The sequence below is a fragment of the Notechis scutatus genome, chromosome 1 (assembly GCF_049901735.1).
Source record: "Notechis scutatus isolate UNSWTSFEM ecotype Mainland chromosome 1, rNotScu1.2, whole genome shotgun sequence".
Lineage (NCBI taxonomy): Eukaryota > Metazoa > Chordata > Lepidosauria > Squamata > Elapidae > Notechis > Notechis scutatus.
This window is the reverse complement of record NC_142009.1, coordinates 106,074,555-106,100,443: the sequence shown is the minus strand read 5'-3', so window position 1 is coordinate 106,100,443 and position 25,889 is coordinate 106,074,555. Positions and strand designations below refer to the sequence as shown.

General features: G+C 36.5%; 1 protein-coding gene across 5 annotated transcripts in view; it reads left to right on the top strand.

The window, feature by feature from the left end:
* Window positions 1-24,616, top strand: part of SOBP (sine oculis binding protein homolog) — a 175,752-nt gene extending 151,136 nt beyond the window's left edge. For 3 of the 5 annotated variants that reach the window (XM_026666633.2, XM_087942585.1, XM_087942580.1), the window contains 2 exons: window positions 7,653-9,616; window positions 22,723-24,396. In XM_026666633.2, coding sequence (XP_026522418.1) covers window positions 7,653-9,614 — 1,962 coding nt within the window. In that variant the 3' untranslated portion in view covers window positions 9,615-9,616; window positions 22,723-24,396. Of the gene's footprint in view, window positions 1-7,652; window positions 9,617-17,733; window positions 17,818-22,722 lie in introns of all 5 variants that reach the window. The other 2 variants (XR_015745238.1, XM_087942577.1) reach the window with 2 other exon arrangements.
* Window positions 24,617-25,889: the final 1,273 nt, after the last annotated feature.

Here is a 25,889-nt window from a genome sequence, read left to right as displayed (position 1 = left end):
GTTTACTCTCTGCTCCAACACTGGTTTTTTTTTCAAGCACTACTTCAGGACTGTATTAATTGCATCAGTCAGGCCATTTTTAGGTAGAAATAAAAACACGACACAGGAATTGCTGGCCAGTTATTGTAAGGTCCACACATCTTCACTTATGTTTCTTAAGATAATAACAGTAGAAAGGCATTTTTCCCCCACTTGTTCCTTCATCAAGATCCCAGGAACACATTAACAATATGGGGGGGGGGGGGAATAGTTGGAGACTTTTCTCTTGAAATCTCCTGCTAAACTCAACCTTCAAACTTCTTTGAGCTGATTTTGAGAACTTATTCAGTTTTAGAAATCTCAATTCTCCAATGTGGCTTTAGTGTTAGGCTATGTTCACTAGAAATATGAGAGTTGTAATCCAATATATCTGGACATGGCCTGATGGGAGAATGCTGCTGTCTATACAAATATCTGATGTACTGAGATGAAAGAGATGTAATATTAATCTTCTTCATTCACATATTAATCACAAACTACTAAAATACATTCTGTCGATTAGATAAAAATGAGAACATGGAGGGTAATGACAATAAATCAGTTTTTGACAACATCCCTGATGAACGAAATATCTAGTAATTATCCAATTGATTTTACTTAACACTATGAAGTCACACACAGCTAGTTTTCTTTCTCTGTCTTTATTTCTCTTTCTCATATTATACCAGAGATACAGCACTTTTATTCACATAGAATAAAAATTACTAGAGTAGAAATAATGTCACTTAAGAATTAATGGATCGGATCTGTCTTACAGATTTATCATTTCAGATGAGGTCAATGAATTTATGGTACAAATGGCTATATCCCCAAGGTAATAAAATGGAGCAAAATTATTCATTTTACTTCTGACTAATATTATGCTCAGAGTAATTACAGATTTCTCCTATGAGCTCATTCTGATTCCTTAAGTTGTGACAGATTGAACATATATCTTTCAGTTCAATAAGACAACATTTTTCTACCTGTAAAATATACAGCACGTGATCTATTTTAAGAAGTAATTTGCATGCTGAGTAAATTCTGCTGGTTAAAATTCTACTACATTCCATCCCAAATTAAGATTCAAATCTTAAGACTTGTTTTTCCTTGTACTATTTTTTTAAAAAATATTTTCCTTTGATTGCATGTGTGGCTATTTCTTATATTATTTCATTATAATTTTAACAGGGCATGATTTTAAACCCATTTTCCTATTCATTTGGAATAAATAGAGATTTACTGCTACGTAAACATATATCAGTGCTGTGCATTCTAAAGGGAACACTCAATTTAATTCTAGTAAATGATTAGTTGAATAATTCAACTAATTCAAATCATTTTGAATTCTAGCAAATTATTCTACAATTTTTGTTAACAGGATATCCTTGAGATTAGTTGTAGTAAGATCAGATTAATATTATTAAATAATGTTTTATCAAAAGTGAAACACTCATTCAGAGGAATGGGGTGATAATATAGGTTGTAGCTATGTGGCTTGACATGTGCCAGTCCTCATCCTCCTTGGCAATTCCAAGCAGGAGGGGTTTTGTTTGTTTGGTTGTTTGGTGTTTTTTTTTTTTTGTAAAATTAAATTATTTATGAGGTCTGATAAATTCAGTATTTCCAGATATCAAGGAACTCCTTTTGATATCACTCTAAGGGTTCCAATCATGATTGATATAACAACAGGTTTCTTTTTTCATAAGCATTCAACAAGTCCTCATATTTTGTAATTTTTCCAATTGTTTTTCCTTATTAGTTACTTATTGTTTTTCCTTATTGCTGTTAGTCACACAGTCAGCCAGATGTTCAGACTAGATCTGACATTTTTGTCCGCTTATCAAGTCCTTCCTGGGATAGTTAGATGTTGATGTTTGATGGTGTTAGAGCAGGGGTCTCAAACACGCGTCACGATGGCAGCATCACATGACATATCGTGAGTTTCCCCCCTTTCGCTAAACTGGGCATGGTCGTGGCCAGCATGTGATGCATCCGCCCCGCCGGTGTTCTGACTTAGGCTTCACAAAATCACAAAGCAGACTCCTTGTCCCAACAAAACCCCTTTTTATTAGGCTAATGTGAATTACTATCATTCACAGCAAAGTCCCAGTAAACAGTCTTTCGAGGGTGAATTACAACCACAGACCTTATCAGGCTCAGAGAGCTGCCAGGCCGATAGCTTCCAAGCGCAATGCTATATAAGAGAATACTTGGCAAGGAGTCTCTGAGAGTCACAAATAAATTTTCACACTAATGAAACAAACTAATTGTCTCCTGAAAATATCACTCCCCTTTCGCTCCTCTTTATTCTCTATGAGAGGGGCCATTCACCTGTGCCTTTACTCCCAAGTCGACCCTTGTCCCTTCTCCTGACAGTTCTGCAAATACGCACATCGGGAACAGGCTCCAACTGTTCTTCTGCCCCACTGATCTCTGACTCTGAAGGCAGCTGACAACTGTCAGACAGCCCTGGTCCTATCTCTGCCTCTGACACAGAGCACTCATCAGAGCCTTCCCCAGACACCAGAACTGGCTCATGTTCTTCCCAACCTCCTCACTGCCTGAGTCTGCCGGTTGCTCTGCTGGCGGGCCACAACAGCTGGCACGAGTTTGACAGCCCTGTGTTAGAGCTATCGTTGCAGGATGTAAGCTGTTCTAAGCAAAGCTGCCTTTCGCAATTGACTGATGGTGAATTCGTCATTATTATTGCATACATAATAATATGACATCATAGCTGCCAGTTTATTAGCTGGTATTTGCCTTCATATGCATTAAGTTCTCCTCAGAATCTAGGATGTCATAATGTGTCAGGATAGTAGATCCAAGCAGTGTGGCCTTTTCTAACTGACATATGGAGATTATGTCAAAATACAGATTTGCCATCTAAGAGTTTTTGGTATGATACCCAGTGTGCTGATAACCACTGGGACCACCATGGCCAGTTTATGTTATAATCTTTCAGCTTTAATTTTCAGATCTTGATGCTTTGTGATCTTCTCCAAGTCTTTGTTTTCTACCATCCCCCTAGTATTGCCTCAATAATTATCCACACTTTGTTTTATTCACCCACAGTTAAATCTGGTGTATTATGTGCTAAACTTTATCAGTTTGTATTCAGAAATCCCATAGTATTTTAGCCTGTTCATTTTTGATTACTTTTTCAAATCTATGTTCCCACCAATATTTCATTACTGGCACATGATAATTTTTACAGATGTTCCAGTGAATTATTTTGGCAACTGTGTAATGTCATTGTTTATCATCAGTTTGTGCGATTTTGTTACATGAGCTGAATGTATGAACTACTGTTTCTTTTGTTTCTTTCCACAATCTGCACTTTTAATCATTTGATGTTTTTCAATTCTAGCCTTATTACTATGGTTGATCACACAATCAGCGAGATGTTTATATTTGATTTGACATTTTCTTCCATGTATCAGTCTTTCCCAATAACCTCAGATAGGTAGATGTTTGATATTGTTAAAAGTATCATTGCAAGATGTAACCTGTTCCAAGTAAACCTGCCTTTTGCATTTGTCTGAAAATAATTTTATTAATGCTGATAGTGTTCAAGTGGTGCTCCAGATGGTTTTGGATTGCACCCAAGGTGCCTACAATAGTTGGTGATGCAGTGGTTAGAATGCAGTATTTCTGGCTACTTCTTCTAATTGCTGGCTGCCAGCAGTTCGAGTCTCACCAGCTCAGGGTTGACTCACCCTTCCATCCTTCCGAGGTCGGTAAAATGAGGACCCAGATTATTGGGGGCAATATGCTGATTCTGTAAACCACTTAGAGAGGGCTGTAAAGCACTGTCAAGTGGTATATAAGTCTAAGTGCTGTTGCTATTGCTTTGTTTTTTTTTTTTTTTCACCATAATCATTTTACTTTTATTGGTAGGTCTTTGTATTTTTCTCTCTTTAGTTTTATCTCTTCTATTCTGCTGTCTGCAAGTACTGCAACATCCACTATCCAGACTTTTGTTTTTCTTATCAAAAATTGTTCAGTCTGGAGTGTTATGTGGCAGGTGCTTACCTGTTTGAATTCTAAAACTCCAGATCACTTTAGCTTCTTCATTTCTGTTACTTTGTCTATTTTGTGGTCCCACCAGTTCTTGCTTGCAGGCAAATGGTGTTTCTTGCAGATATTCCAATACACCGTTGTTGCTATTTTGTCATGGCGTTGCTTGTAGTCAGCCTGTGTGATCTTGCAGCTGCTAACTATGTAATCCACTGTTTCTTTAGCTTCTTTGCAGAAGTAGTATTTGCTATCTGTTGCTGTCATCTCAATTCTGGCTTTGTATGTATTTGTTCTTAAGGTTTGGTCTTATGCAGCCAGAATTAGTTCCTCTGTTTCTTTCTTAATTTTCACTGCTCTTAGCCATTGACAGGTCTTCTTGTTATCTGCTTCACCTGCTAGGTTTTGTGTGTTTGCTTGTGTGTTTTGTGTGTGTGTGTTGCACTGGCCATGTAATATTCTGCCTTGCCATGTCTCTTTTCTATTCTTCTGGTTTTTCTTGTCGACCAGTTTAGTTTCTCCAGTATTCAGTAAGCCTTCATGGTGTACTAGCTTCAGTGCATCTTCTTCATTGTCCTTCCAATGCTTTCTTCTTCTTCAATGATATGGTGTTATTGCAACTTTCCATGCTCATCTATGCTTCTTGGTAAGCAGAGTTTGTCAATATTGCTGTGTGGATAAAGTATATAATTCATTATCATTATTTTTCTGATCTTCCTATCCAGAGTTAGTTTTGGCTGCACTTGCTATTTCTACCTTTTGGATCATTGCTTTATAAAAAATGTTACATATAAACGAATAAGTCTTAATATGTCCTAAACTTTCCTTTTCTCCTGGAAGCAATACGTTTTCTGACTACCTCCATACTCATTAAATAAATGTGTTATTTAACTGTAGGATTTTGCTGTCTCACCACTCTCCCTCCCTCCCTCTGATCTATATAGTTAAAAATATTGGGCAAAATTTCCCACAAAAAAGTTTGCTCTAAAATTGAGCAAGGAGCATTTAGATTTTATGTTAAAGAATGAGTTTCAGCTAACAAAGGGATAAATTGACTGGATTCACTTTGAATATAGAAAAATAGTGAGATGAAAGCATCAAACATAGCATTGGATACTCAAAAGTAGCTGACCAACTGTAAAATTTATTTAATTGGCAACAGAAAAAGAATAGGTTGGGAACACAATTCTTCAAGCAACAAAACATGGAAAAATAATGGTCAATGTTGTATTAAAACTAATTCATATGAGGTTGAGGTCTGAGCCTGTTTGTCTCCTGTAACACCAAAATAATTTAAGCTAAGAACTTACTTGTTCTAAGTGCCACCATTTGCTCAGATATGTTTTCAAGCACACTACAACAAGCTAATTCCCAAGAGACATATGCTAGAATATTGTGACTTGTTACAAGGAGTAAATATCAGTGACCACACTGGATGAGGTTGTATAGGATAAATGCTCATTGAACTAAATTAAGTCAAAAAGGCTTGATTCATATGGGTTCTTTTCTGGCTTTTATTGAAATGCCAGTGAGATGTACAACTAATGTACAAGTTTTAAACAATTCAAGTGTTATCACTGAAAAAAATCAAGAATTGAATACGACTAGTCAAATGCCCAGCATATGTTGTTTTCAATTTGTTTTATGGCAAATGGTTATTAAATCTACATTATTTACTTTAATGCTATCATTTTGTTATGGCATCATTTTGTATATGTTTAAGTTAAAAAAAAAATCCCATTCTGAATACTGTACAAATGTGTACAAAGGACAGTGCATTTGTATACTTTTATCTCAATATACATATCATACATAGCATGAGAAAAATATTTGTAGTATTATTAGAATGGAATGAATGACAAAAATTGAGTCTGTTACTGTGTACTTTTTAATCTGTTTAAAAAGGCACAGAAAATTCTGACATCTGTTGATCTGTTTATAGCTGTGGAAGGATTATTCATTTTAATTCTCGTTTAAAATGCCATATGAAGGAAAAGGCATTTGTGCAAACAAGAGTAATATTTGCATTGTAGATCATGTCTCTGCCATCTGTGAGAGCTGTTGCTGTTGCAGTATTAATGTGTTAATGAAATCATAATAATTTCTCTAAAGTAATGGATTCCGAAACCTAGAATGTCTATTTTTTGAACTTTGGTTTCTAGTGGTTTACAACTGGGAAAACCTTTCACAGCTTAATTAGTTCTGGAACCATTTTTTTTTAAATTGGCAGTATCTTTATCCCACCACATAGTAGGATAGAAAATAACTTATATTTGATACAGAAAGACTATCATCATAATAAGAGGTTTTGTCTTATTTTTTGAAAATTGGTTATATCAATTTTTGTCTGCCAAAAGTATATTAAAAAATGACTAGTTTAAAAAGCATGGGCAAACAGCTTGGATAATCCTTCCAGCTTGTTAAAATATCACAGTTTCTGAATACTTGAAATTCACCCAGGTTTTATTAGTATTTTCTACTTCATAATTAGAACTCAAATGTAATGCTATAGGATGGTTTTGCTTTTTGGATACAAGGTAATACCATCCCACCATTGCTATTAATGGCATTTCAGTAATTTAGAATGTCAGGTCGCATTCTTGTACCATAGGTGAGTTGCTTTCAGTTTTCAAAAGTCATGGGGTCTTTTTCCAAGTGTTCCTTGATCTTATTTTTATAACTAGAGTTCCATTTTTCAGTCAAAATCCACATGACCAGTTCAACTGTGCTTTTGCATAAATACCATAATCTGAACCACGGCCTATTATAGTCCCTGATCTTAAGCTTCTTAATGTTATATTGGACTCTGATCATGCTTTATAATAAAATCTCCAACATTTATATGAAGTTTCAAAGTACAATTCTATACATGTTTACTCAAAAGTCTCAATATGCTCAATGAAATTTACTTCCAGCTCATTTTATTTAATACTTTTAATATTTTTGAAGAAAGAGGACAAGTCCAAACAAAAACCACATGGGTTATTACGTCTATGTTGTAGAATGTGGGAAGAAACCCTGAACTTGCAATCCTGCTTGTAGTTAATAGGCAATAAATCCTCTTGAATGGAATAGTTTCCTTTGTGTAAACTAATATGGGGTAGTTTTTAGTTCATGGCAGAGATAAGACCTGATGTGAGGATTTTCTGATTGATAGGACCGTCACTTTATATTTATCAGTACTTCAATCCCACTAAATATATTACCTTATGTTTTAATTTAATAATTAAAAAAATATTTTTACAATCCTATTGTAAAACATTATTTAGATGTGAATGTAGACATAAACACACATACATGCATAATACTATTGTTTTCATTTGCTAAAGGTTCTCAGCACTGTAGATGACAACTAGATTAAATATTATAAAAATAAGTTGCATGAAGGCATGTGTGTCTGTATATATCTATATTTTTACCTATATACATAACAATGTTAGATCAACTATATTTTGGGGTCATGGCATGCAAGTTTCATGAAATATATTTTTTTCTGGATAATTCAGATGTTTAAAAATCAGTTTTCAAAAGTAAAAACAATACTTTTATTGCAAATGACATTATAAAAAAGAAATCACTTTTTTCTTACCTGTTTTGATTTTGTTACTGTGTTGTAGGTGTGTGACTGGTGTAAGCACATAAGACACACAAAAGAGTATCTGGATTTTGGGGACGGGGAAAGAAGGCTTCAATTCTGCAGTGCAAAATGTCTCAATCAGTACAAAATGGACATTTTCTACAAAGAGACACAGGCCAATCTTCCAGCTGGACTCTGCAGCACATTACATCCTCCAGTAGAAAATAAAGCAGAAGGCACTGGGGTGCAGCTGCTGACTCCAGATTCTTGGAATATATCGCTAGCAGATGCTCGGAGAAAGGCCCCATCCCCTGTGTCTGCAGCTGGCCAAATTCAAGGTCCTGGACAATCCACGTCTACCACTGCCTCTCCGTCTGATACTGCCAACTGCTCTGTCACTAAAATCCCAACACCAGTTCCCAAACCTATTCCCATCAATGAGAATCCAAATATTCCACCAGTTTCTGTTCCACCACCTGCTAGTATTGTGCCTCCAATCGGTGTCCCACCTCGAAGTCCTCCCATGGTGATGACAAACCGTGGACCAGTTCCCTTGCCCATATTCATGGAGCAGCAAATTCTGCAGCAGATTCGTCCACCATTTATTCGAGGGCCACCTCATCATGCGTCAAATCCAAATAGCCCTCTGTCCAATCCAATGATTCCTGGAATTGGCCCACCACCGGGTGGTCCTAGAAATATGGGACCCACTTCCAGTCCAATGCATAGGCCAATGCTTTCCCCTCATATCCATCCTCCAACAACTCCAACCATGCCTGGAAATCCTCCAGGCTTACTTCCCCCTCCACCGCCAGGAGTTCCTTTGCCCAGTCTGCCATTCCCTCATGTAAGCATGATGCCAAATGGTCCTATGCCCATGCCACAGATGATGAACTTTGGTTTGCCATCTCTTGCCCCATTAGTGCCACCACCAACCCTTTTAGTGCCATATCCTGTTATTGTTCCACTTCCTGTCCCAATACCAATTCCAATCCCCATTCCTCACATTAATGATTCCAAGCCCCCAAACGGCTTCTCGAGCAATGGGGAAAGCTTCATTCCAAATACACCCAATGACACAACAGGGGCTAAGCCAACAAGTAACTCTGTGTCCCCCAGGAATTCTAAACAAGGCCCTTCCAAACCTTCTGATTCATCACCAAGCTGCTCAGGCCAGTCCTTAAATCAAACCCAAGTGCATCAGCAGCACAGTAAAAATGAAGTTGTTGATTTGACTGTGAGATCGACTAGTCCTGTGAACAACAAGTTTGGTTTTCCTACAGTACTACAGGGACCACAGGATGGTGTGATAGACTTAACTGTAGGTCACAGGTCTAGACTACACAATGTTATCCACAGGGCTTTGTATGCTGAAGTCAAAGTTGAACATGAAGCTAGCAGTGTTGTGAATCTGACTTTGGGGAGCTCAGAGAAAAGGAACTGCAGTGACTGCAGAAAAAATTGCAGCCCCACCGAAACAAAGACATTACCGGGTGGTGATCCACCTCACTGCGGCTCCCTCCCAGTTGCCTCTGGCACTCCAGAAAACGCTGCTGCTGCAGCCTGCAATGTCATTGTGAATGGCACGAAAGGCCCCGAGGTTTCTAAGAACTCAGAAACCCCCCAAGAGCAGAAAAAGACTCCGCTTCAACCCTGTTTGCTGGAGGATTTGCCAGTGAGTGAGCTGGAATCTGTTAAGGAGAATAACTGTACATCAAACTGTCGCCGAGAAGGAGAGTCTGGTAAGAAGACGGGGGAAGAGTCTTTGTTTGGGGGAGACAAACAAGACCCCAACCTTAACAATCCAGCCGATGAGGATCATGCGTATGCTTTGCGGATGCTACCCAAAGCAGGCTGCGTCATCCAGCCTGTACCCAGACCAGCGGACAAGACTGCTATTGGACCCTGCATTATTTCAACACCAATTCTCAGCACAGGGCCAGAAGATCTAGAGCCCCCACTGAAAAGGAGGTGTCTCCGAATTCGAAATCAGAATAAGTAAAGGTTCGTGTAATCCCTAAAGTCTTCTGTGTGAGTAGAATTGATACTGATATTTTCAGGTAGGATGACATAAGAAGGTTGCCGTTTGAGAAACAGGGGCAAAGGTTCAAGTTGTTCAGCTCATTCCCTTGAATTCATTACATATGTCTTGTGTTTTGTCATGCAACATTTTTGTACTTGTTTTACACACATCAGCAGTATCTTGTTTCTTTATCTCATGGAGTATTCCGTTAACAACTTTGGCAAAGAAATGGTAGTGAGATATCTAGGCTAACTAAAAGCTCCTTTGCAATGTTAGTTTTTAAGACCAGGAAATCAGCCCCGTTTCTGGGGCTAAGTCATCTGTAAAAAAAAAAAAGGCAATTTGGGACTTGTGGGGTTTAATTATCACCATACATCTTAAGATAATTTTAGGAAGAGCAATTCTAAAACTTGGAATTACATGAATTGAAAAAGCATGCTTTTCAACCTTTATCAAGTACTTTCTGAAACGTACAATTTTTAAAGTAGGATTTAAATAAGACTTTCATGACATTTCACAAGCTTTGTTTGAGTGGAGATAAAAGTGTAATTGCTGCTGACTAGTTTGATTCTTAACTATTGAATCACACTGCGATGGGTTCACTTCTCCATAACATTTTCTATTTTTTCTGCCTTTAAAAAGCATGTTTATGCAGATATAATATGCACTTTTAATGATCTTTGGCTAGGGCAATCTAACGTACAAAAAATAACATTTTTTAAAAAGAACACAAAAGAGCCTTTTTAAACATAGAATTGTCAAATTCCCATTTCATCTTTGTATCAAAGGTGTTAATAGTGTTTATCATCTTGCTTGGGGCTCATACAGCTAGTTAGAACCTTGAATACCCTTCTTTTAACTACTTTACTTTTTTCGAATTTTAATCATCTTTGCCTATTTTAAATTTTATATACACTTTTATGTTTTAATATTTCATTTGTACACCATCCAGAGGCCTTCTGTGAGGAAGCTGGGCAGTTTATAAATCCAATAAAGAAAGAAATAAAGCAAACAAACAAAAATTCTGAAGTACCTGATACCTAATAGGAGAGATAGACACTGAAGTCCTGCTTTCTGTCTATGCTTACAGAGCAGATACAGGCTTCCGACATTTCATTACACAGTAATGCTGTACTGAAAGCTTTCCCCATTAGCACCTAGCCATAGCATGACTGATCTCTAGGGGCATTCTTTTTCTCTTCATGACATTGCCTTAATCTCACTCCATGAGTTGTTCTTACTTGTTCTAGAGTTGAAATAGCGCTTCCTCTTCAAGCAAGCAATGTGTTGCAGCAGTTGAGCAACAATCGAGGAGTGGTGGTGAAGGGACGGCTGCTTAACAAAGCAGAATAATGATTTCTGGCTGTAGGTCTAGTGTTTTCAGGTACAAAATACTTTTGAGTGTAAGTTTACCACTCTTCTAAACTAGTTCCAGAATAATGCTATTCCAGAACAGGGCTTAAAACATTCGCTTTAAGGCAAGGGTTCCCAACCTGTTGGCCGTAGCCCACTAGTAGGCTGTGAGGAGATTGCAACCGGGCTATAGAAACAGCCAGCGAACGCATACGCATGCGCAGCCTCACTTGCACAAGTGGCAGGCGAATGCATGCGCATGCTCCATTTGTGTGAACAGCATGTGCGTGTGCATGCTGCTTGTGCAAATGGAGCTGTGCGTGTGCTTGCCGGCCACTCGCATGGGACCATCCCCCCTCCGGCCAGTCCACAAAGCCAGAAATGTTGGGGAACTCTGCTTTAAGGTAACTCCACAAAACATGTTTGTGAGACAGTGAGTTTTGACTAAGACAGACCAGAACTGAACTGATCTGTCTAGCTATCTCTCATCTTATCTGCCAGATCCAACCCATAGGAATATTTTGTCTGGTGACATTCAGTGCATGGGTGGAAAACAAAGCCAGGGGAATCTACCAGTCTCTATCCCAAGTGTACCTTGTCCTGTGGCCAGAAAGGGTTTTGTGGTGGTGGGGTGGGGAGAGAGAGCACAGTTTTTACACTGGAACAGTTTTCTGCCAGCTCAATCAAGCATTGGTAACTAGCACTTTAAATCAGCTGTGAGGAAGAACCCTGAATTAACTTATGTTAATGTACTAGCCAGGTTGGAATACACATATTCCAACAGGCATTCCTATAAATATACTAAGGATCTTTCCATGTAATTGTTTTTATACAGTTAAGTATTTCTTGTCAACATTCTGCAAAGTATTCTGTTACCAATATTATAAAGTTCGCAGTACTTCAGAAGTAGAACATTTTGTATTTCAGGAAATGCTGTAGTTCCTATAGATTTGTGCATTTGTTTCTGTTGTGATTGTTGAATGTCATGTAATTATTAAAATTCCATGGATTATTCAAGGTTAACATGTGTAATAATGATGAATATTACTTAAGTGATATTTGCATCCTTGACAATTAAAAAAAAGGAATTTAATTCAGTCACCTTTGAGAGAGAGGTGGGCAACTATATAATTTTGATAAATGAACAAAACAAATAACTCAGTCAATTTTTTAACTAACAGAATAGCAAGCTACTTCAAAGTAATTATTCCATTTTCTGCCTGGTTCTGCAGCAAAAACAAAAAAGTGGGTACCATTGTCAATCAAATGCCTCATCTTCTAACATAAATTATTACATCTATTGGCTGTTCATACTGAAGCTAAGTTGGAAGAGTGGGTTTACTATCTTTGATAAGATCATCTGTACTTTTCAAAGTATTCACTAGACAGGTGAGGTGGATAAATAATTAGACTGTTCCCATGTACAAGTTGTCCTCAGCTTACAACAGTTCATTTAGTGACCCTTTAAAGTTACAATGGTACTGAGAAAAATGAGTTATGACCCTTTTTCACACTCACAACCATTGCAGACAAGCAAAGTCAATGGGGAAGCCAGATTCACTGTGCTACTAACTGAACTACTGCAGTGATTCCCTTAGCAACTATAGCAAGAAAGGTCATAAAATAGGGCAAAATTTACTTAACAGCTGTCACATTTAGCAATAGAAATTTTGGACTCAATTGTGGTTATAAGTCAAGGACTAACTGTACTAGTTTTCTAATTTATACTCCCTTCACACTTCATCATTCGAGCACTATTTGCAGAAGAAATATATGTTGGATATATGAGACAACTTCTGAAGGAGATGATTATACTAAAATTAATAAATAGAATAAAATAATGACACAGATAAAAATTAAACCCCTCTCCCATCCAATCCCATTTTTAATTCTGCAACTATATTACATGTCTCTCTGTATTAGTATGTAATTTACACTACATTTAATCAAAAGTAATACATATTAAGTATTAGGTTATTAATGTTAACATAATATTAAGTTATGCTTGTTCCTGGGTAAATGTGGATAGGATTAAGCATCTGCAGTATTTCTTCTAAAGTGGGTTTAATTCTTTACTATTCATATAAGTACAATATGCCAGCATTCATTCATTCATTCATTCATTTATTCATTCATTCAGTTAATTAGAAGTAGACTTCTCAGGAAACATGTTTCAAGCATTATTAAATGATAATAATAAAACGTAAGATTTTATGTTGTGCTAATTTTCTAATTTTATCTAATACCTTTTATGTAGAGGGAGAAAGACAAACATTTTGCATAAATCTCCTGACATAAATGCTAAATTTTTAGAGGAATATTTTCAAACTAATCACCCTTGAAAGACCTACCCTCCATGATAAAAGTAAATTTAAGAATGGCCTTAAAGCCACCTAAATTAGCACTATGTCAGTGAATGAGGAAGATCTTCCAGATGAAGACATACCATGGATTTGTATAAGAGAAGTATTATAATATTGGCAATTTTCAGTCCCTTTCCAGTATGAATTCTAAAATTTAAATTTTTCACAGCTCTATACACGTTTTGACACCTTCATAAAGCTATTCATTATGGCCTCAAATCTTGTTTCTGGTTAGTTATAGACAAAACAGATTTTATCACATTGTATGTGAAATCAGTGTTTCAGTGTTAATCATTCTACACTTTCTTAAATTGAACCTCGTTTGCCATTTCATTGATCACTCACTTTGTTCAAAGAGACCTTTCTGAATCTCTTCACAATCCCTTTTGGTTTTCACCACCTTGAATATTTTGTTATCATCAGCAAAATGGGCAACTCACAAGTTACTCTCAAATCAATCACGGTTATAAATAAAAGCACAAGTTGTTTTGATTTCTTAAATCAAAGTAAAGTCTAGATATGCTACATAGAGAAGTAAAGTCTAGATGTACTACATAAGAAATTTGATATAATTAAACAAATAAAAAAATTGGCAGAAATGCATAACCTTAAAACCCACTCAGAGCTCTTTCAAAAATTGCTGATGAATTTTCCTTGGCATTTAACAGTTGCAAAATGGAAATAAGTGTGCAAATTGTATTTCATTTTAAACTTTGCGAAACCAAGTTTCGTTTTTAATTTAGCCTTGCCATTTTTTGGACTATGGCTTCTAGAAAGGCACTAGGATTCCAAGTGGGTTTTTTTTCCATAAAAAGGCTTCAAATCGTGTACAAAATATCTCAGGAGTGGGTAGTTCTTTGGTTATAAGCACACCATTTCCAATTGTGAGATCCTTCAGAGGAAATTCTGTTTTGCCTGGTGGTGGGAGAGAAGACTTTCCCCCAATTGGATTTTCACATGGTGGTCATAGGGCCAGTTTTGCCCCTCAAAAATTCCCTCCAACCAAAAATTCCCTCCAACTAAGATAGGCCTGAAATTATTGGACTTGCCCAGTCAACTGGTGTGACACCCACAGGCCTCATATATAACTCCAGGACAGAAAAAGCCTGGCCACCCTGAGGAAATCTCCCCAAAGTTCACTCCCATTTGCTTCTTATCCCTCACTGTCTCCTTCCAATAGCTAAGGGTTCCCCAACCTGTGAGCCACGGGCCACTACCACAGTTGGCCATGAGGGGATTGCAACTGGACCACAGAAACGGCGCATGCCCATATATCCTCAGTTGCACAAGCAGCAGGCGAGCGAGTGCAAGCATGTTCCCTTTGCACGAGTGGCAGGCACGGGTGTATGCCGCTCACACAAATGGAACAGCGTGCATGTGTGCACTTGCCATCCGCTCACATGAAACAATCCCTTCTCTCGCCCCCCTCGCCAGTCCACAAAGCCAGAAATGTTGGGGAACTCTGCAATAGTTGGATCATAATGTTGCAGTGGTAGCAAATGCCACAACTAGCAACATTCCTTGACAGAATCTAGGTTCTAATTAACCATCCTGATTCCAATTTTCAATCTTGGCTCAATATTAAATAATTCTAGGCCCCAACTTTCAATTTTCCCCCCAACTCTGTGCCTTCCCTACATGTTTCCTGAGAATCTTGCTCTTCAGACAGTTGCCTATTATGTTCCATTCCCATTCTTCGTTTTCTCATATGAGGAATCTCCCTAACATTTTTGTCTGGGGTATGTGGTCTAAAGTGGTATGATGTTTCTCAAGTATTTCGTCTCTTAACACTTTTTCCTTCAAGCTTTGTCTTTTTGTATCTACCACATTTTACATTTGTCCCTCTTTTTTGACTCTTATCTTTCTTGACTTTCTTCTTACTTATCCAGGTGACTTTTTTTTCTAGTCACCTATTCTCACAGAAGTTAAAATAAAAATTTACAATTTAGAGTGATATAATGTATTGGTTTATTAAAATACAGGTAAAAGGAAATCCCTGTATTTTATATCTACAGACTATGATTATATTTTTTCACTTTTATCAGGTCAGTCAGAATCTTTTAAACTCATATTTATCTATATGGTTTTTCTTTTTTATCTGTAAATTGCCCAGAGTCATCAAGGAGTCAAGTTGCTTTGGGATTGGATAAATGAATAGTGCTCAGTATGCTTTTAAGTTTCTTTTATTAAGCATATATTAAATCATAATATTTACTCAGGCAGCATAGAAAATGTATTAAACATTTAAATATTGTAGTTGTATAGTTGGGATGAATCTATACAGATGCTGAAAATAAAAATATTTGAGCATTCAAATATTTGGTCCCAGATGCTCCATGGATCTGTGGTATTTGATTAACTTCATTTTGAAGTTCTGTTTAAAAGCTACTACAACAGGGAGAAACAGCACGGTGGAAAATCTACAGTATCTGTACTTGCAATGCCAATGTAAATTTTGTTGCCATTCTATTTATGTTTATTTCTCATTTATTTTTCATAGGAAAAAAGGCATGTTTTGTCTTAACTATTGCAAATCATCAAGTGTCCCTGTGTAAACTGCTACTAATTCACAGACTATATAGATTGATATATATTTTATATTAATTTATGTACATAAAATATTAGTTAAACAATTTATAAGAGAAATGTACTACTATCACTTTAATTTTTTTAACTTGTTTTGGTATCTGTTCAGTGGTATATTAACCATTAAGCAGACTGAGCATGTGCTTAGGGCATCGGGCCCAAAAAGGGGCAACACAAAGTTGAGAATATGACTTTGTTTGTACGTATGTACAAAGGAGGGGGACACCAAGAATTGTCAATGCTTAGGGCACCAGTGAGCCTTAATCCACCACTGTATCTATACAATATTTTTGCCACTTTTTGTTCACTTTTTATGGCTAAAAACCTATCCAAATGTATTTAGTTAATTCTATTGAATTTGATGGGGTTTACTTCTGAGTAGATCTGTTTAGGATTAAAATAACTTTCCATTACAATCATTTTGCCACCTACAATGTGGTTTGTTTGATAGTGAATTCTTGTGTTGTGTGAATTCTTAATTACTTTTGAATTAAAATCCTGAGGCAAGGAAAGTGTGCGAAATTCATCCTACATGGCATGTTTCCAGTAACAAATCATTGCTATTGATCAGGTAGGTGGATAGATAGATAGATAGATAGATAGATAGATAGATAGATAGATAGATAGATAGATAGATAGAGATGATAAGAATACAATAGTGTTCCGTGAGCTTTAGTGTATAGTCATGCTGACCACATGACCACAGAAGCATCTTCAGACAATGCTGGCTCCCTTGGCTAAGAAACAGAGGTGATCACCTTAGAACTAGACTTGCCTGGATAGGAAAAACCTTTATCGTTTACCTTTTATAGACAGATGGAGAGATTAGACAGAAAGACAGAGAGACAGACAGACATATGGGGCTGGAGAGCAGACTATGCAAGCATGAATGAAAGGTGAATTTTAGCAGACATCTGAGGCTTTTTAAATCATTATATAAGTAGAACATTTTGAATTCTTAGATATGGGAGAAGTGAGTAGATTCTTAGTTATGCCACAATTTGAAACCATGATCTCCCTGAAAGTCAGACTTATACATTATAAAAATAACTAAGGCAATAATATGCAGACCAACTCGGCTAATAGCACTGGCTTCGAAGATGCATAGTCTCAGTCTTGTGCTTTACTAAATTAATGGGAATACACCTATATATAGCAGACAAGATGGCTGTTTGTGAGAGACAATAAATGGAAAAGAGAAGCATTATAAGTGTTATATGTTAGAACTAAATTTCTATCCTTTCAAATAGTGAATTACATTTTCAATATGACTATGAGCTATATCCTTAGAGTGACACTTCCTTGGTCTAAAATCAGTCTTGCCCTCTGTCTTTTCAATCAACTTCAGTTTCACTGAAAATTTACCATACTTTTAATGTATCTTTTGCTTTTACCATTTAAAACATTAATTACTTTAATTATTTTAATTCTACTTAATTAGAATTTTGGAATAAAAAGTTGTCTTAGATACATTGAGTTAATATCCCATCACAGCTATTTTGTGGGGATGGATGAAACTATAGTCCAATCTGCAAATCACCAGATAAATTTGTTCTTTAATGTCTTCATAATTTGATCAGGTTCAATTCCTATTCAGTCAGTAGAACTCACCTGGTGACTTTAGGCTAGTTATACTTAGCTCAACCCAATACACAAGATTTTTGTAAGCCACTGTGAGCTTGCATGAGCCACCTTGAACTCTCAAAAAGGCGGGTGTAAAAATGAATTAAGTAATAGTAAAATTTTGTACTAGTTTTGAGCCTTATTGTTCGATTCCACTGTGCATTATCTATTAGGTACCATGTGAGAACTGTTGTACCCCTTGTGAAAGGTGTTTGTGGCTGGAAATATATTTGTGCACCAGAAAAGGAATGAAAAAGGTAAATATGAAAATTCTACAAGCCTGGCAAAACACCTGAATTTTATGTCCTAGCAAGAAATTGTTTATTTAACTTGGTGAAAATCGGGTGCTAACTTCCCATTGCATAAGTATTCTACAATATTAGGTCTCTTTCTTGGTATCCATGGATTTATTTCCCCAGACTTCTTGGTATTTGAAAGAATGACATTTGAGTTTAACACATGTCTCCATCTGTAAGAATATCCACCTAGCAGCTGGCTTAGTTTTTCCCGTGTTGCTAAAATGTTTCTAAAGTTTAAGCCAATGTACAATAATAAATATCTAAGACAAAAAGATCATACTGTTTACTTTAAAAAATCCACCCCAATTAAATTTGAACTTCCAATCTTTGTTTTGAAAACTCAGTGTGTAACATAATTATTTCATTTGTAAGTATACATATTGAAGCATTTGTGTAGTGTAAAATGAAGCAAACAATTAGGTTCAATTTCCTTTGCAATTCTGCAGTTAACCAACATTAGCCAGTATATGCTAGATTTAGTGTAATTTTAAGCCATTTCTAAGTATCTTCCTGTAAAATTTGCTATTGATATTACCTGCTGCATGCTGATATTAATTGTATATTTTGTATGACTTAACTGATCTGCTGTTTAAAGATCTTTTCCCAAAGATGTCATTCCTTTGTTTAGGACATTTTGAAAAAGCATGGAATATGAACAGTTATGCATAAGGATATAGCATCAATTGCATTGCATAGTAAGCTGACTGAAATTGTGTGTGTGTGTCTGTCTTTCTGTCTTCGAGTCTGTCTGTCTTTGAGTCAATAATGATTCCTGGCATCTATCTGGACAAGTCTCTGCATTTATATTGACAAGATTTCAGAAGTGGTTTGCCACCGCCTCCTTCCTAGGACTGAGACGCCCAAGGGCACCCAGCTGACTTCATGCCTAAAGCAGAACTACAACACACAGTGTCCCAATTTCTATCCTGGAACCAACAATTACACCAAACTGCAGTTTCATAAATAGCTGCACTCCTCCTCGGTCCCTTTATTCACAGTATCTATTTTTAGTGCACCTTCATGACCAAGTGGAAGTCCCACTGCACAGGCTGATCACCATTTACTAATTCCTAACTTAAAACATGCATTGCTGACAAAAATTGAAGCCAGCAGCTGATTGCATCTTAATGCAGATTTCCCCAATACAGCATCCTCCAGAGATGTTAAACCTCAGCAATTATAAGGGATGATATTTAACACATGTGGAGGGCCCAGGGTTGCAGAAAACTGTACTAAACTACTGTACTAAAATGTAGAAACAGCACAGGTACAGAACAGTACAAGTACAATATGATTCTGCTCATGAAAGACAGTGGCAATGGACTTATACACAACTTATTACAAGAAGGTAATAAGATTTGCCAAGATCCTAGTGAGAGCCAAGATCCTAGTGAGATCCTAGTAAGTTTTGTGCAGTAGTTAAAGCATCAAGCTAGAAATGGAGGAGGGTTTATGAGTTCTGGTCTCACTTTAAGCACAATTCAGCTGGGTGACCTTGAGCCCACCCCTCAATTTAGGAAAACTTCCCAAGAAAACTGCAGGGACTTGTCCAGAGAACTGCTAAGAGTCAACAATGACTTGAAGGCACGCTCACCCACACCCACACAACATCCTTATTAAGCCTAGTAGCACAAAAGACTGTAATTCTCTCAATACTATAATTTGTTTAAAAATGAGCAGGGCTTTGGTATTCAAGCAATGTTGAGCTTGAGAGCTTTAAAGTCAAAGACAAGAAAACAACATATAGCATCAATTGCATTGAAGTACAGTTCCTGAATTCCAATTTAGTGAGAATCATAGCACAAGAATGTGGTTACTCAGGAATTCCCAATATTTAAGCAAGAAAATTCTCTCCTGAAGTTGAAATTAAAAAAATAAAAATAAGTCAAATCTATGCAGACTTACTCTTTAATGATGAAGAAGTAATAGTGCCAAATACATACAGCTCTTCAGTATAATATGGTGAACTCTATAAAAAAAACTCAATTTGGGAGAAAATACACCAGGGCAAGAAGAGACAAAAGAGCAGAAACTAACAAAGGAATTTGATGTAGAAAACAAAATACACTGAATGTTAATAGCAGCTAATGCTGATTAAAAATGCTTAGTGATAAGCTACATACTCCTTTCTCCATGGCTTCCACATTCTTATTTTTCCCCAAATAATATGTTTCTCTCAATTTCAGTGATGTGATGTCGTTTATTTCATTTTATAGGGGAGAGACATAAATGGTTATTCAAAAGCAGAGACTTCAGTAAAAATGTTGAATGCATTCAGGTTTTGAGAAGAACAGAATTCATACAAATACACAGCAACTCCAAGGTGTATGTGGGTTTGAACATGCCACCTGTTTTATGATTATTTCAGCAGAACCTCCCTAAGAAAATCATGGCCTTGACTTTGCTCTGAGCCCATTTCTGTTCCAAAGGAGCCAAGCAAATCATCATCATCATCATCATCATCATCATCATCATCATCATCCATATACTGTGCTCAGTGGGCTAAATTACTACATTACAGTCATTTAAAAATAATAGTGCACGTTTTGTTTATACCAACATTTCCCCAATAGGCAAAACTTTCCTTTTATTGTAGTGGAACTCTGACAACATTGGCTATGAATAATAAGGTCATAATATTAATTGTCTCGGTTGGTGGAACATTGAATCAAGGGTGACCTTGAATGGAAGCTAAATGAGATTTGACCTGGTTAATAATTGGGTGGGATTCCTTCATGTATTTCAAGGCTGTAGTGTAGATTGGAATTAAAAAAATAAATCCTGGAACAAGACAAAACTAACCATTTCTATATTTCTGCCAAGAAACCTATATGGCCGTGATTGGTAAAGTCACCAAGAATCAAGCTCAATTTGGATACTTTACATTTTTATTCATTCTATTGGAATATAAATTTAGGATATACATTAAAAATATTTTGCTTAATATACTGAAAAGGTGGCATTTTTATGTATAGACCAGTGAAATTGTAGAGTAACTCTGAAATTGAGTGCTTACAGACAAGATGTCCATATTGTGTCTCCAAGCAATGTAAGATAAATTCTCAATATATTCCAGTTAACTGTGTAGCATATGAGATTGAAGATGCAAACAGGATTTTCCAGTTGTGCAAACTTTTTCTGTCTATATTACACTAAAAAGCAAAACTGGAAATATGAGATTGTTTTAGGCAGATGTACAGTGTTTTTCTCCAGTGCTTCATGAATTGTGTGATTCCACCTACTGTAGAATAGAGTGAATTAGCAGTCCCCAGTTATCAGGAGACTAAAGAATCACAGAAATTAAGATATTTCAAATGTATCTTTTAAGAAATATTAACAAACTAAATTACAAGGCATATTAATCAATGTATTATTTTGGAAAATGGAAAACTATTAGAGTCTGCTCAAGTTTCTGTGCAACTGAGGTGGCTGTTCATGTGAATCCTTATTGAGGGGAAGTGGAAAACACTATGCAACCCTGACCTATTCATACGCTGCGATCAACATTACTCCAAACTCACATGACCTGTTCATACAGGAGTTAAATAACTACTCTATTATAATTTGGGTTTCTGATATTTCAGATTCCAGATACAATGCCTGAATATTTCTAAAACCACTAGATATTCTTTCTCATACAAGCACTGATCCTTGATAAATTAAAATGCCACCTAATAGGATAATATAGGATCTTCTGTTCCTAGTACCTCTTCCATCAACTCCACTTTGGAATTATGGCACAGAGTTAGTTGTTAGGAAGAAACACAGTCATTTGCTTATATTGATTAGCTTGCTTAGTTTCTCTGCTCTTGAATTTTTTTCCTAAACTATAAAATTACTCATTGAAACCATGTAAATAAACAGGCTTTAATTGTTTTTCCTTCCTCCCATGTAGGAGATAAATTGGATTGGCTAATTCCTGAATTTCGGATAGGAGACTTATTAGTCAGTTTATTTCTGTGCCAAATCTCCATGTTAATATATCCTTTTTTGGAAATATATGAATCAGAGAATATCGTTATTTTAACTGACAATATTATAATAGCAATAGCTGACATATATTGTTTCACAGTGCTTTACAGCCCTCCCTAAGCAGATTAAAGAGTCAGCATATTGTCCCCAACAATCTGGATCCTCATTTTACTGATCGGAAGGATGGAAGGCTGAGTCAACCTTGAGCCATTCAGAATCAAACTCTTGGAGTGAGCAGTGAGTTAGCCTGCAGTACTGCATTCTAACCACTGCGCCATCATGGCTCTTTTAATGATGAAATAATGATGGAACTGGCATCCAAGTCTAGGGGCTGGGTTTTTCAGTCAATTTGAAAGTGATGTGATATCGTCTTCATTCCTCTATTGTCTCTAGTCCAAAAGTTTTATTTGTTTCAGTGCTTGATGAAAGATCTCAAATGAAAGACAGGCTCAGGAAATAAGCCACAGGAAAAGTTATTCAATATACCATCCAAAATTTGAGTTATCATCTCTTTTCTTTACATTATTAAATGGAAATGGAATTTTTGAGCTCATAGCCACTGATAGTCTAGAAGTTTGAAAGTTGTGCTGAGTATTGATTCCAAAGAAATTCTGGAACTAGTTAGATTTTTATGAAGAATTTGGTAGATGGTATTGTAAAAGTTCTTTGAAGAATAGGGTTCAATATACACTAATGTAGATAAAGCTAAACTATATTGTTTTCTGATTGTGCTTCTTACTCTGCATGTTTTCCGTCTTTAATCTTCTATTTTCTCTACTCCTGAAAGAACCTTAATATTATGATTGAACCTTAGTGTTATGACTGTCAAATACAATACTGCAATGAATCATTATAATTATAGATATTGACATGTCTGTTTTATTGTTGCAGGAATGCTGATATTGACAGGGTACCTTGCATGGAGAAAAGGAGCAGAGCAATCAGTGCTACTTTACCAGACAACACCAGCTGGTCCACTCGCCACCATACCTGGTCAGAAATCAAGAAAAAACAAAGCCATTTCCCATCATTTCTTTCAGAGGGAAGGCTAAAACCCTAGGGTGCCTTTGGGTCAGGAGACTGTAAGCACATCATGGACCCCTCAAAAGTACTCTCAGCATTCCAATGGCCACACCCCCTTCTCCCTAAACCTTTGGTTTTTTGCCGATGGAGGATTTTCCTCTGATTCTAAAGCCACATGGACCAATGTATGTACTTTTTTTTTCCCGCTCATAGACTTCAAGGTTCAAATATTTGAAGGTGGATGATGAAATTGATCCCCCCCCCCAAAAAAAAAACCTGCTGTGGTTTTGCTGCTACATGAAGAATTGTGATTTGCATTGTATGGTTTTGGACCTATTCGCGTTGTAATGGGAGGCGGTTGAAGGGGCTATACTGGAGTATTGACACTTCAGCGTCATCTTTATCTCCTACCCATGATGCACTTTTAAATGAAGAGTTATTAGAATATTTTATTGGCTAATATACTTTTTCTGTGTTATTTTTACAAAGGCCACCTTTATCCTTTTTAATGCCATATTTTCAGTGTTACCCTTTTCTGGCTTTTAATATTTTTTTTTAATTTTGATTTGACAGATGTAAGAAGCAGCATGAATAGTTTATACTGTGGTTTTTCAGAGACTGAATGCCAAGAGAACTCAGTAAATGTTTATTCCTCTCGGTTTTCTCTTTCAATTCCCCTAAAATAGCACCCCTTTTGGGAACAGAGCAAGAGTGTTGAACTAAAGACCAAAAAAAAAAGAAAAAGAAAAAGGGATCCCCTCAAGGTGTAAAACTATCTGGGGGAAATATTTGCTGGGTGTTATGAAAGATTTGGATGAAATTTCAACCCTGATGGTTTTGCAGTGATCCAGGAAGCCAGTGAGACAATCTCTCCAGATGTAAAGCTCTTTCATGATAATTAGAAAGGTATGGCCAAGCCAATGAAAACACAGGGGTAAAGTGAGAAGCAAGTCCCCATGATTTTGTTTCACTATTTGCTTTCTTCTGTCATGGTTAAAAGAAATGTGCAATCTGATTCTCAATTGGAGGGTGGAGGATAACAGGGTAGGATTTACTTGCGTGCACTTGTATAGTTGTAGCCAAGAATCCAAAAGTACACTAGAGCACTGATTTGGTAAAACAATTGGGAAGTATATCCCATTTTGGACAAATTACTAAGGGGGGGGAATTGAGGTGGGGGGGGAAACATTCAAATCACCTTGTGATCCAGTGTAACTGTTTACTAACTTGAATAAAGCAATTGTTCACACAATAATGATCAGAATGCACCTTCACTATAAGGCTACTGTGCTTAGCAAAGGGGGAAACATTTGGGAAGATTGTGCTTCAAAAGAGCTTGGGAGGAGGGTCTTAAATTAAAGCCAATTAAATCAGAACTTTGTAGCGATGGTGCACTGACGGTACTTTGTACATACTGTATTTCTATATTTTTCCTTTGTACAGATTCACTTAAGTCAAGCTACTGTTTTGCAGGGGTTCCTTATTTATTAGGTCTGTGAAGGCTTGGAAAATTACACTCAGCAAGCAAATTCACTTTGATTTAAAAAAAAAAATACGAGGGGGGGGGGGAAATGAGGTGTGGGAGGGAGGGCCGAGGGTCAGTGGATGGGCTCATGAACCCATGGATTTTCAAAACCTAACAAAGGCAAATTTCTATGGAAAATATGGAGCATTTTTAAGATGCTTCTTGTTGTTCTTTTTTCTTCTCCCTGACTGGTGTCAGATTTATTAAAACAAAATAAATCTCCAAGTAAAAAATGTACTTAATTTTGCTGTTGTTTCCTTTTTAAAATATATATATATCTCTCTCAGAGCATAGAATATCTTCATTTATTTCAGGAAGTCAATATGATAAAACCAATATGGCAAAAGTTAGTGCTAAATTTAAACTTTAAAAAAAAGTTTGGGGGGGGATAAAGATGAAAAATAAGCTTTTAAATATACTACACACAGGCTTGGCTCCAAGTAAATAGAAGGATTCAACTGTCTGCCTTAATTGCCGATGTAAAATCCAATGTTCAAATTATTTCTTCATTCTCTGACAGCCATTTGATTTTTTTTCCTGCCTTTCAGTGATCTTGTATCGAAAATGCTAATAATTCCTCATGTAACATATACACCTATGGATGCATATGGTATATTTTTATATCACTCCTGAAAATATTTGCTTTGTAACTTGATAATTATTTTTAAGGAATCTGATAGATACCCAGACATGCTCCTTACTTTATGGACTAACCTTCTGATGAATCCTATACAGAGCCCTTATAATGCTTACCCTAAGGCAGAATAATCTTATGAAATATAATGGCATAGAAAAATGTTAATTAAGTATAGGAATAATATATTTACATACTATTATAGTCTGTCATACACTCAGCCATATGTTTAGACTCCATTTGGCATTTTTATCCTATCAAGTCCTTCTCAAAACCTGGGAAAAGGCAGATGTTGTTTGATGGCGTTAAAGGTATTTGTTGCAAGATGTGAGCTATTCCAAGTAAAGCTGCCTTTTGCAATTGACTGATGGTGATTTTGTCAATACCATGGAGCTCAAGTGGAGCTCCAGATGTTTTCGGATCCCTCTTAAGATGCTTACTGCTATTGGTGCTTTTTTTGGGGGGGGGTTACAATTATTTTACTACTACTTGCAGATCTTTGCATTTTGTGATTTTCTCCATTTCCTTCTCTTCTTTTCTGCTGTCTCCAGGTACTATCACATCCGCTATCCAGAATTTTTGAAGGCCATGTCATAGAAGAGAAAAATCACAAAATAGATTATTAGTATTATTGGAAATCAAATGAATTGGTTTCAAAGAGTTCTAGCACTGAATCCACATCTTTATTCCTGGAAATTCTTCTCAAGACCATCCATTTTTTCTTTGTTCAAAAAGCACCATATTCTTTGTTCAAAATACATTTGATAGCAAATTGGTCTCTGTATTATAATAGAGTGCAATTTGCATCCTTAGCACAGCCATGTTTATTGTACATTGTATCCCTTACCCCAGTGTGAAACCTGACAAGAGGAAATT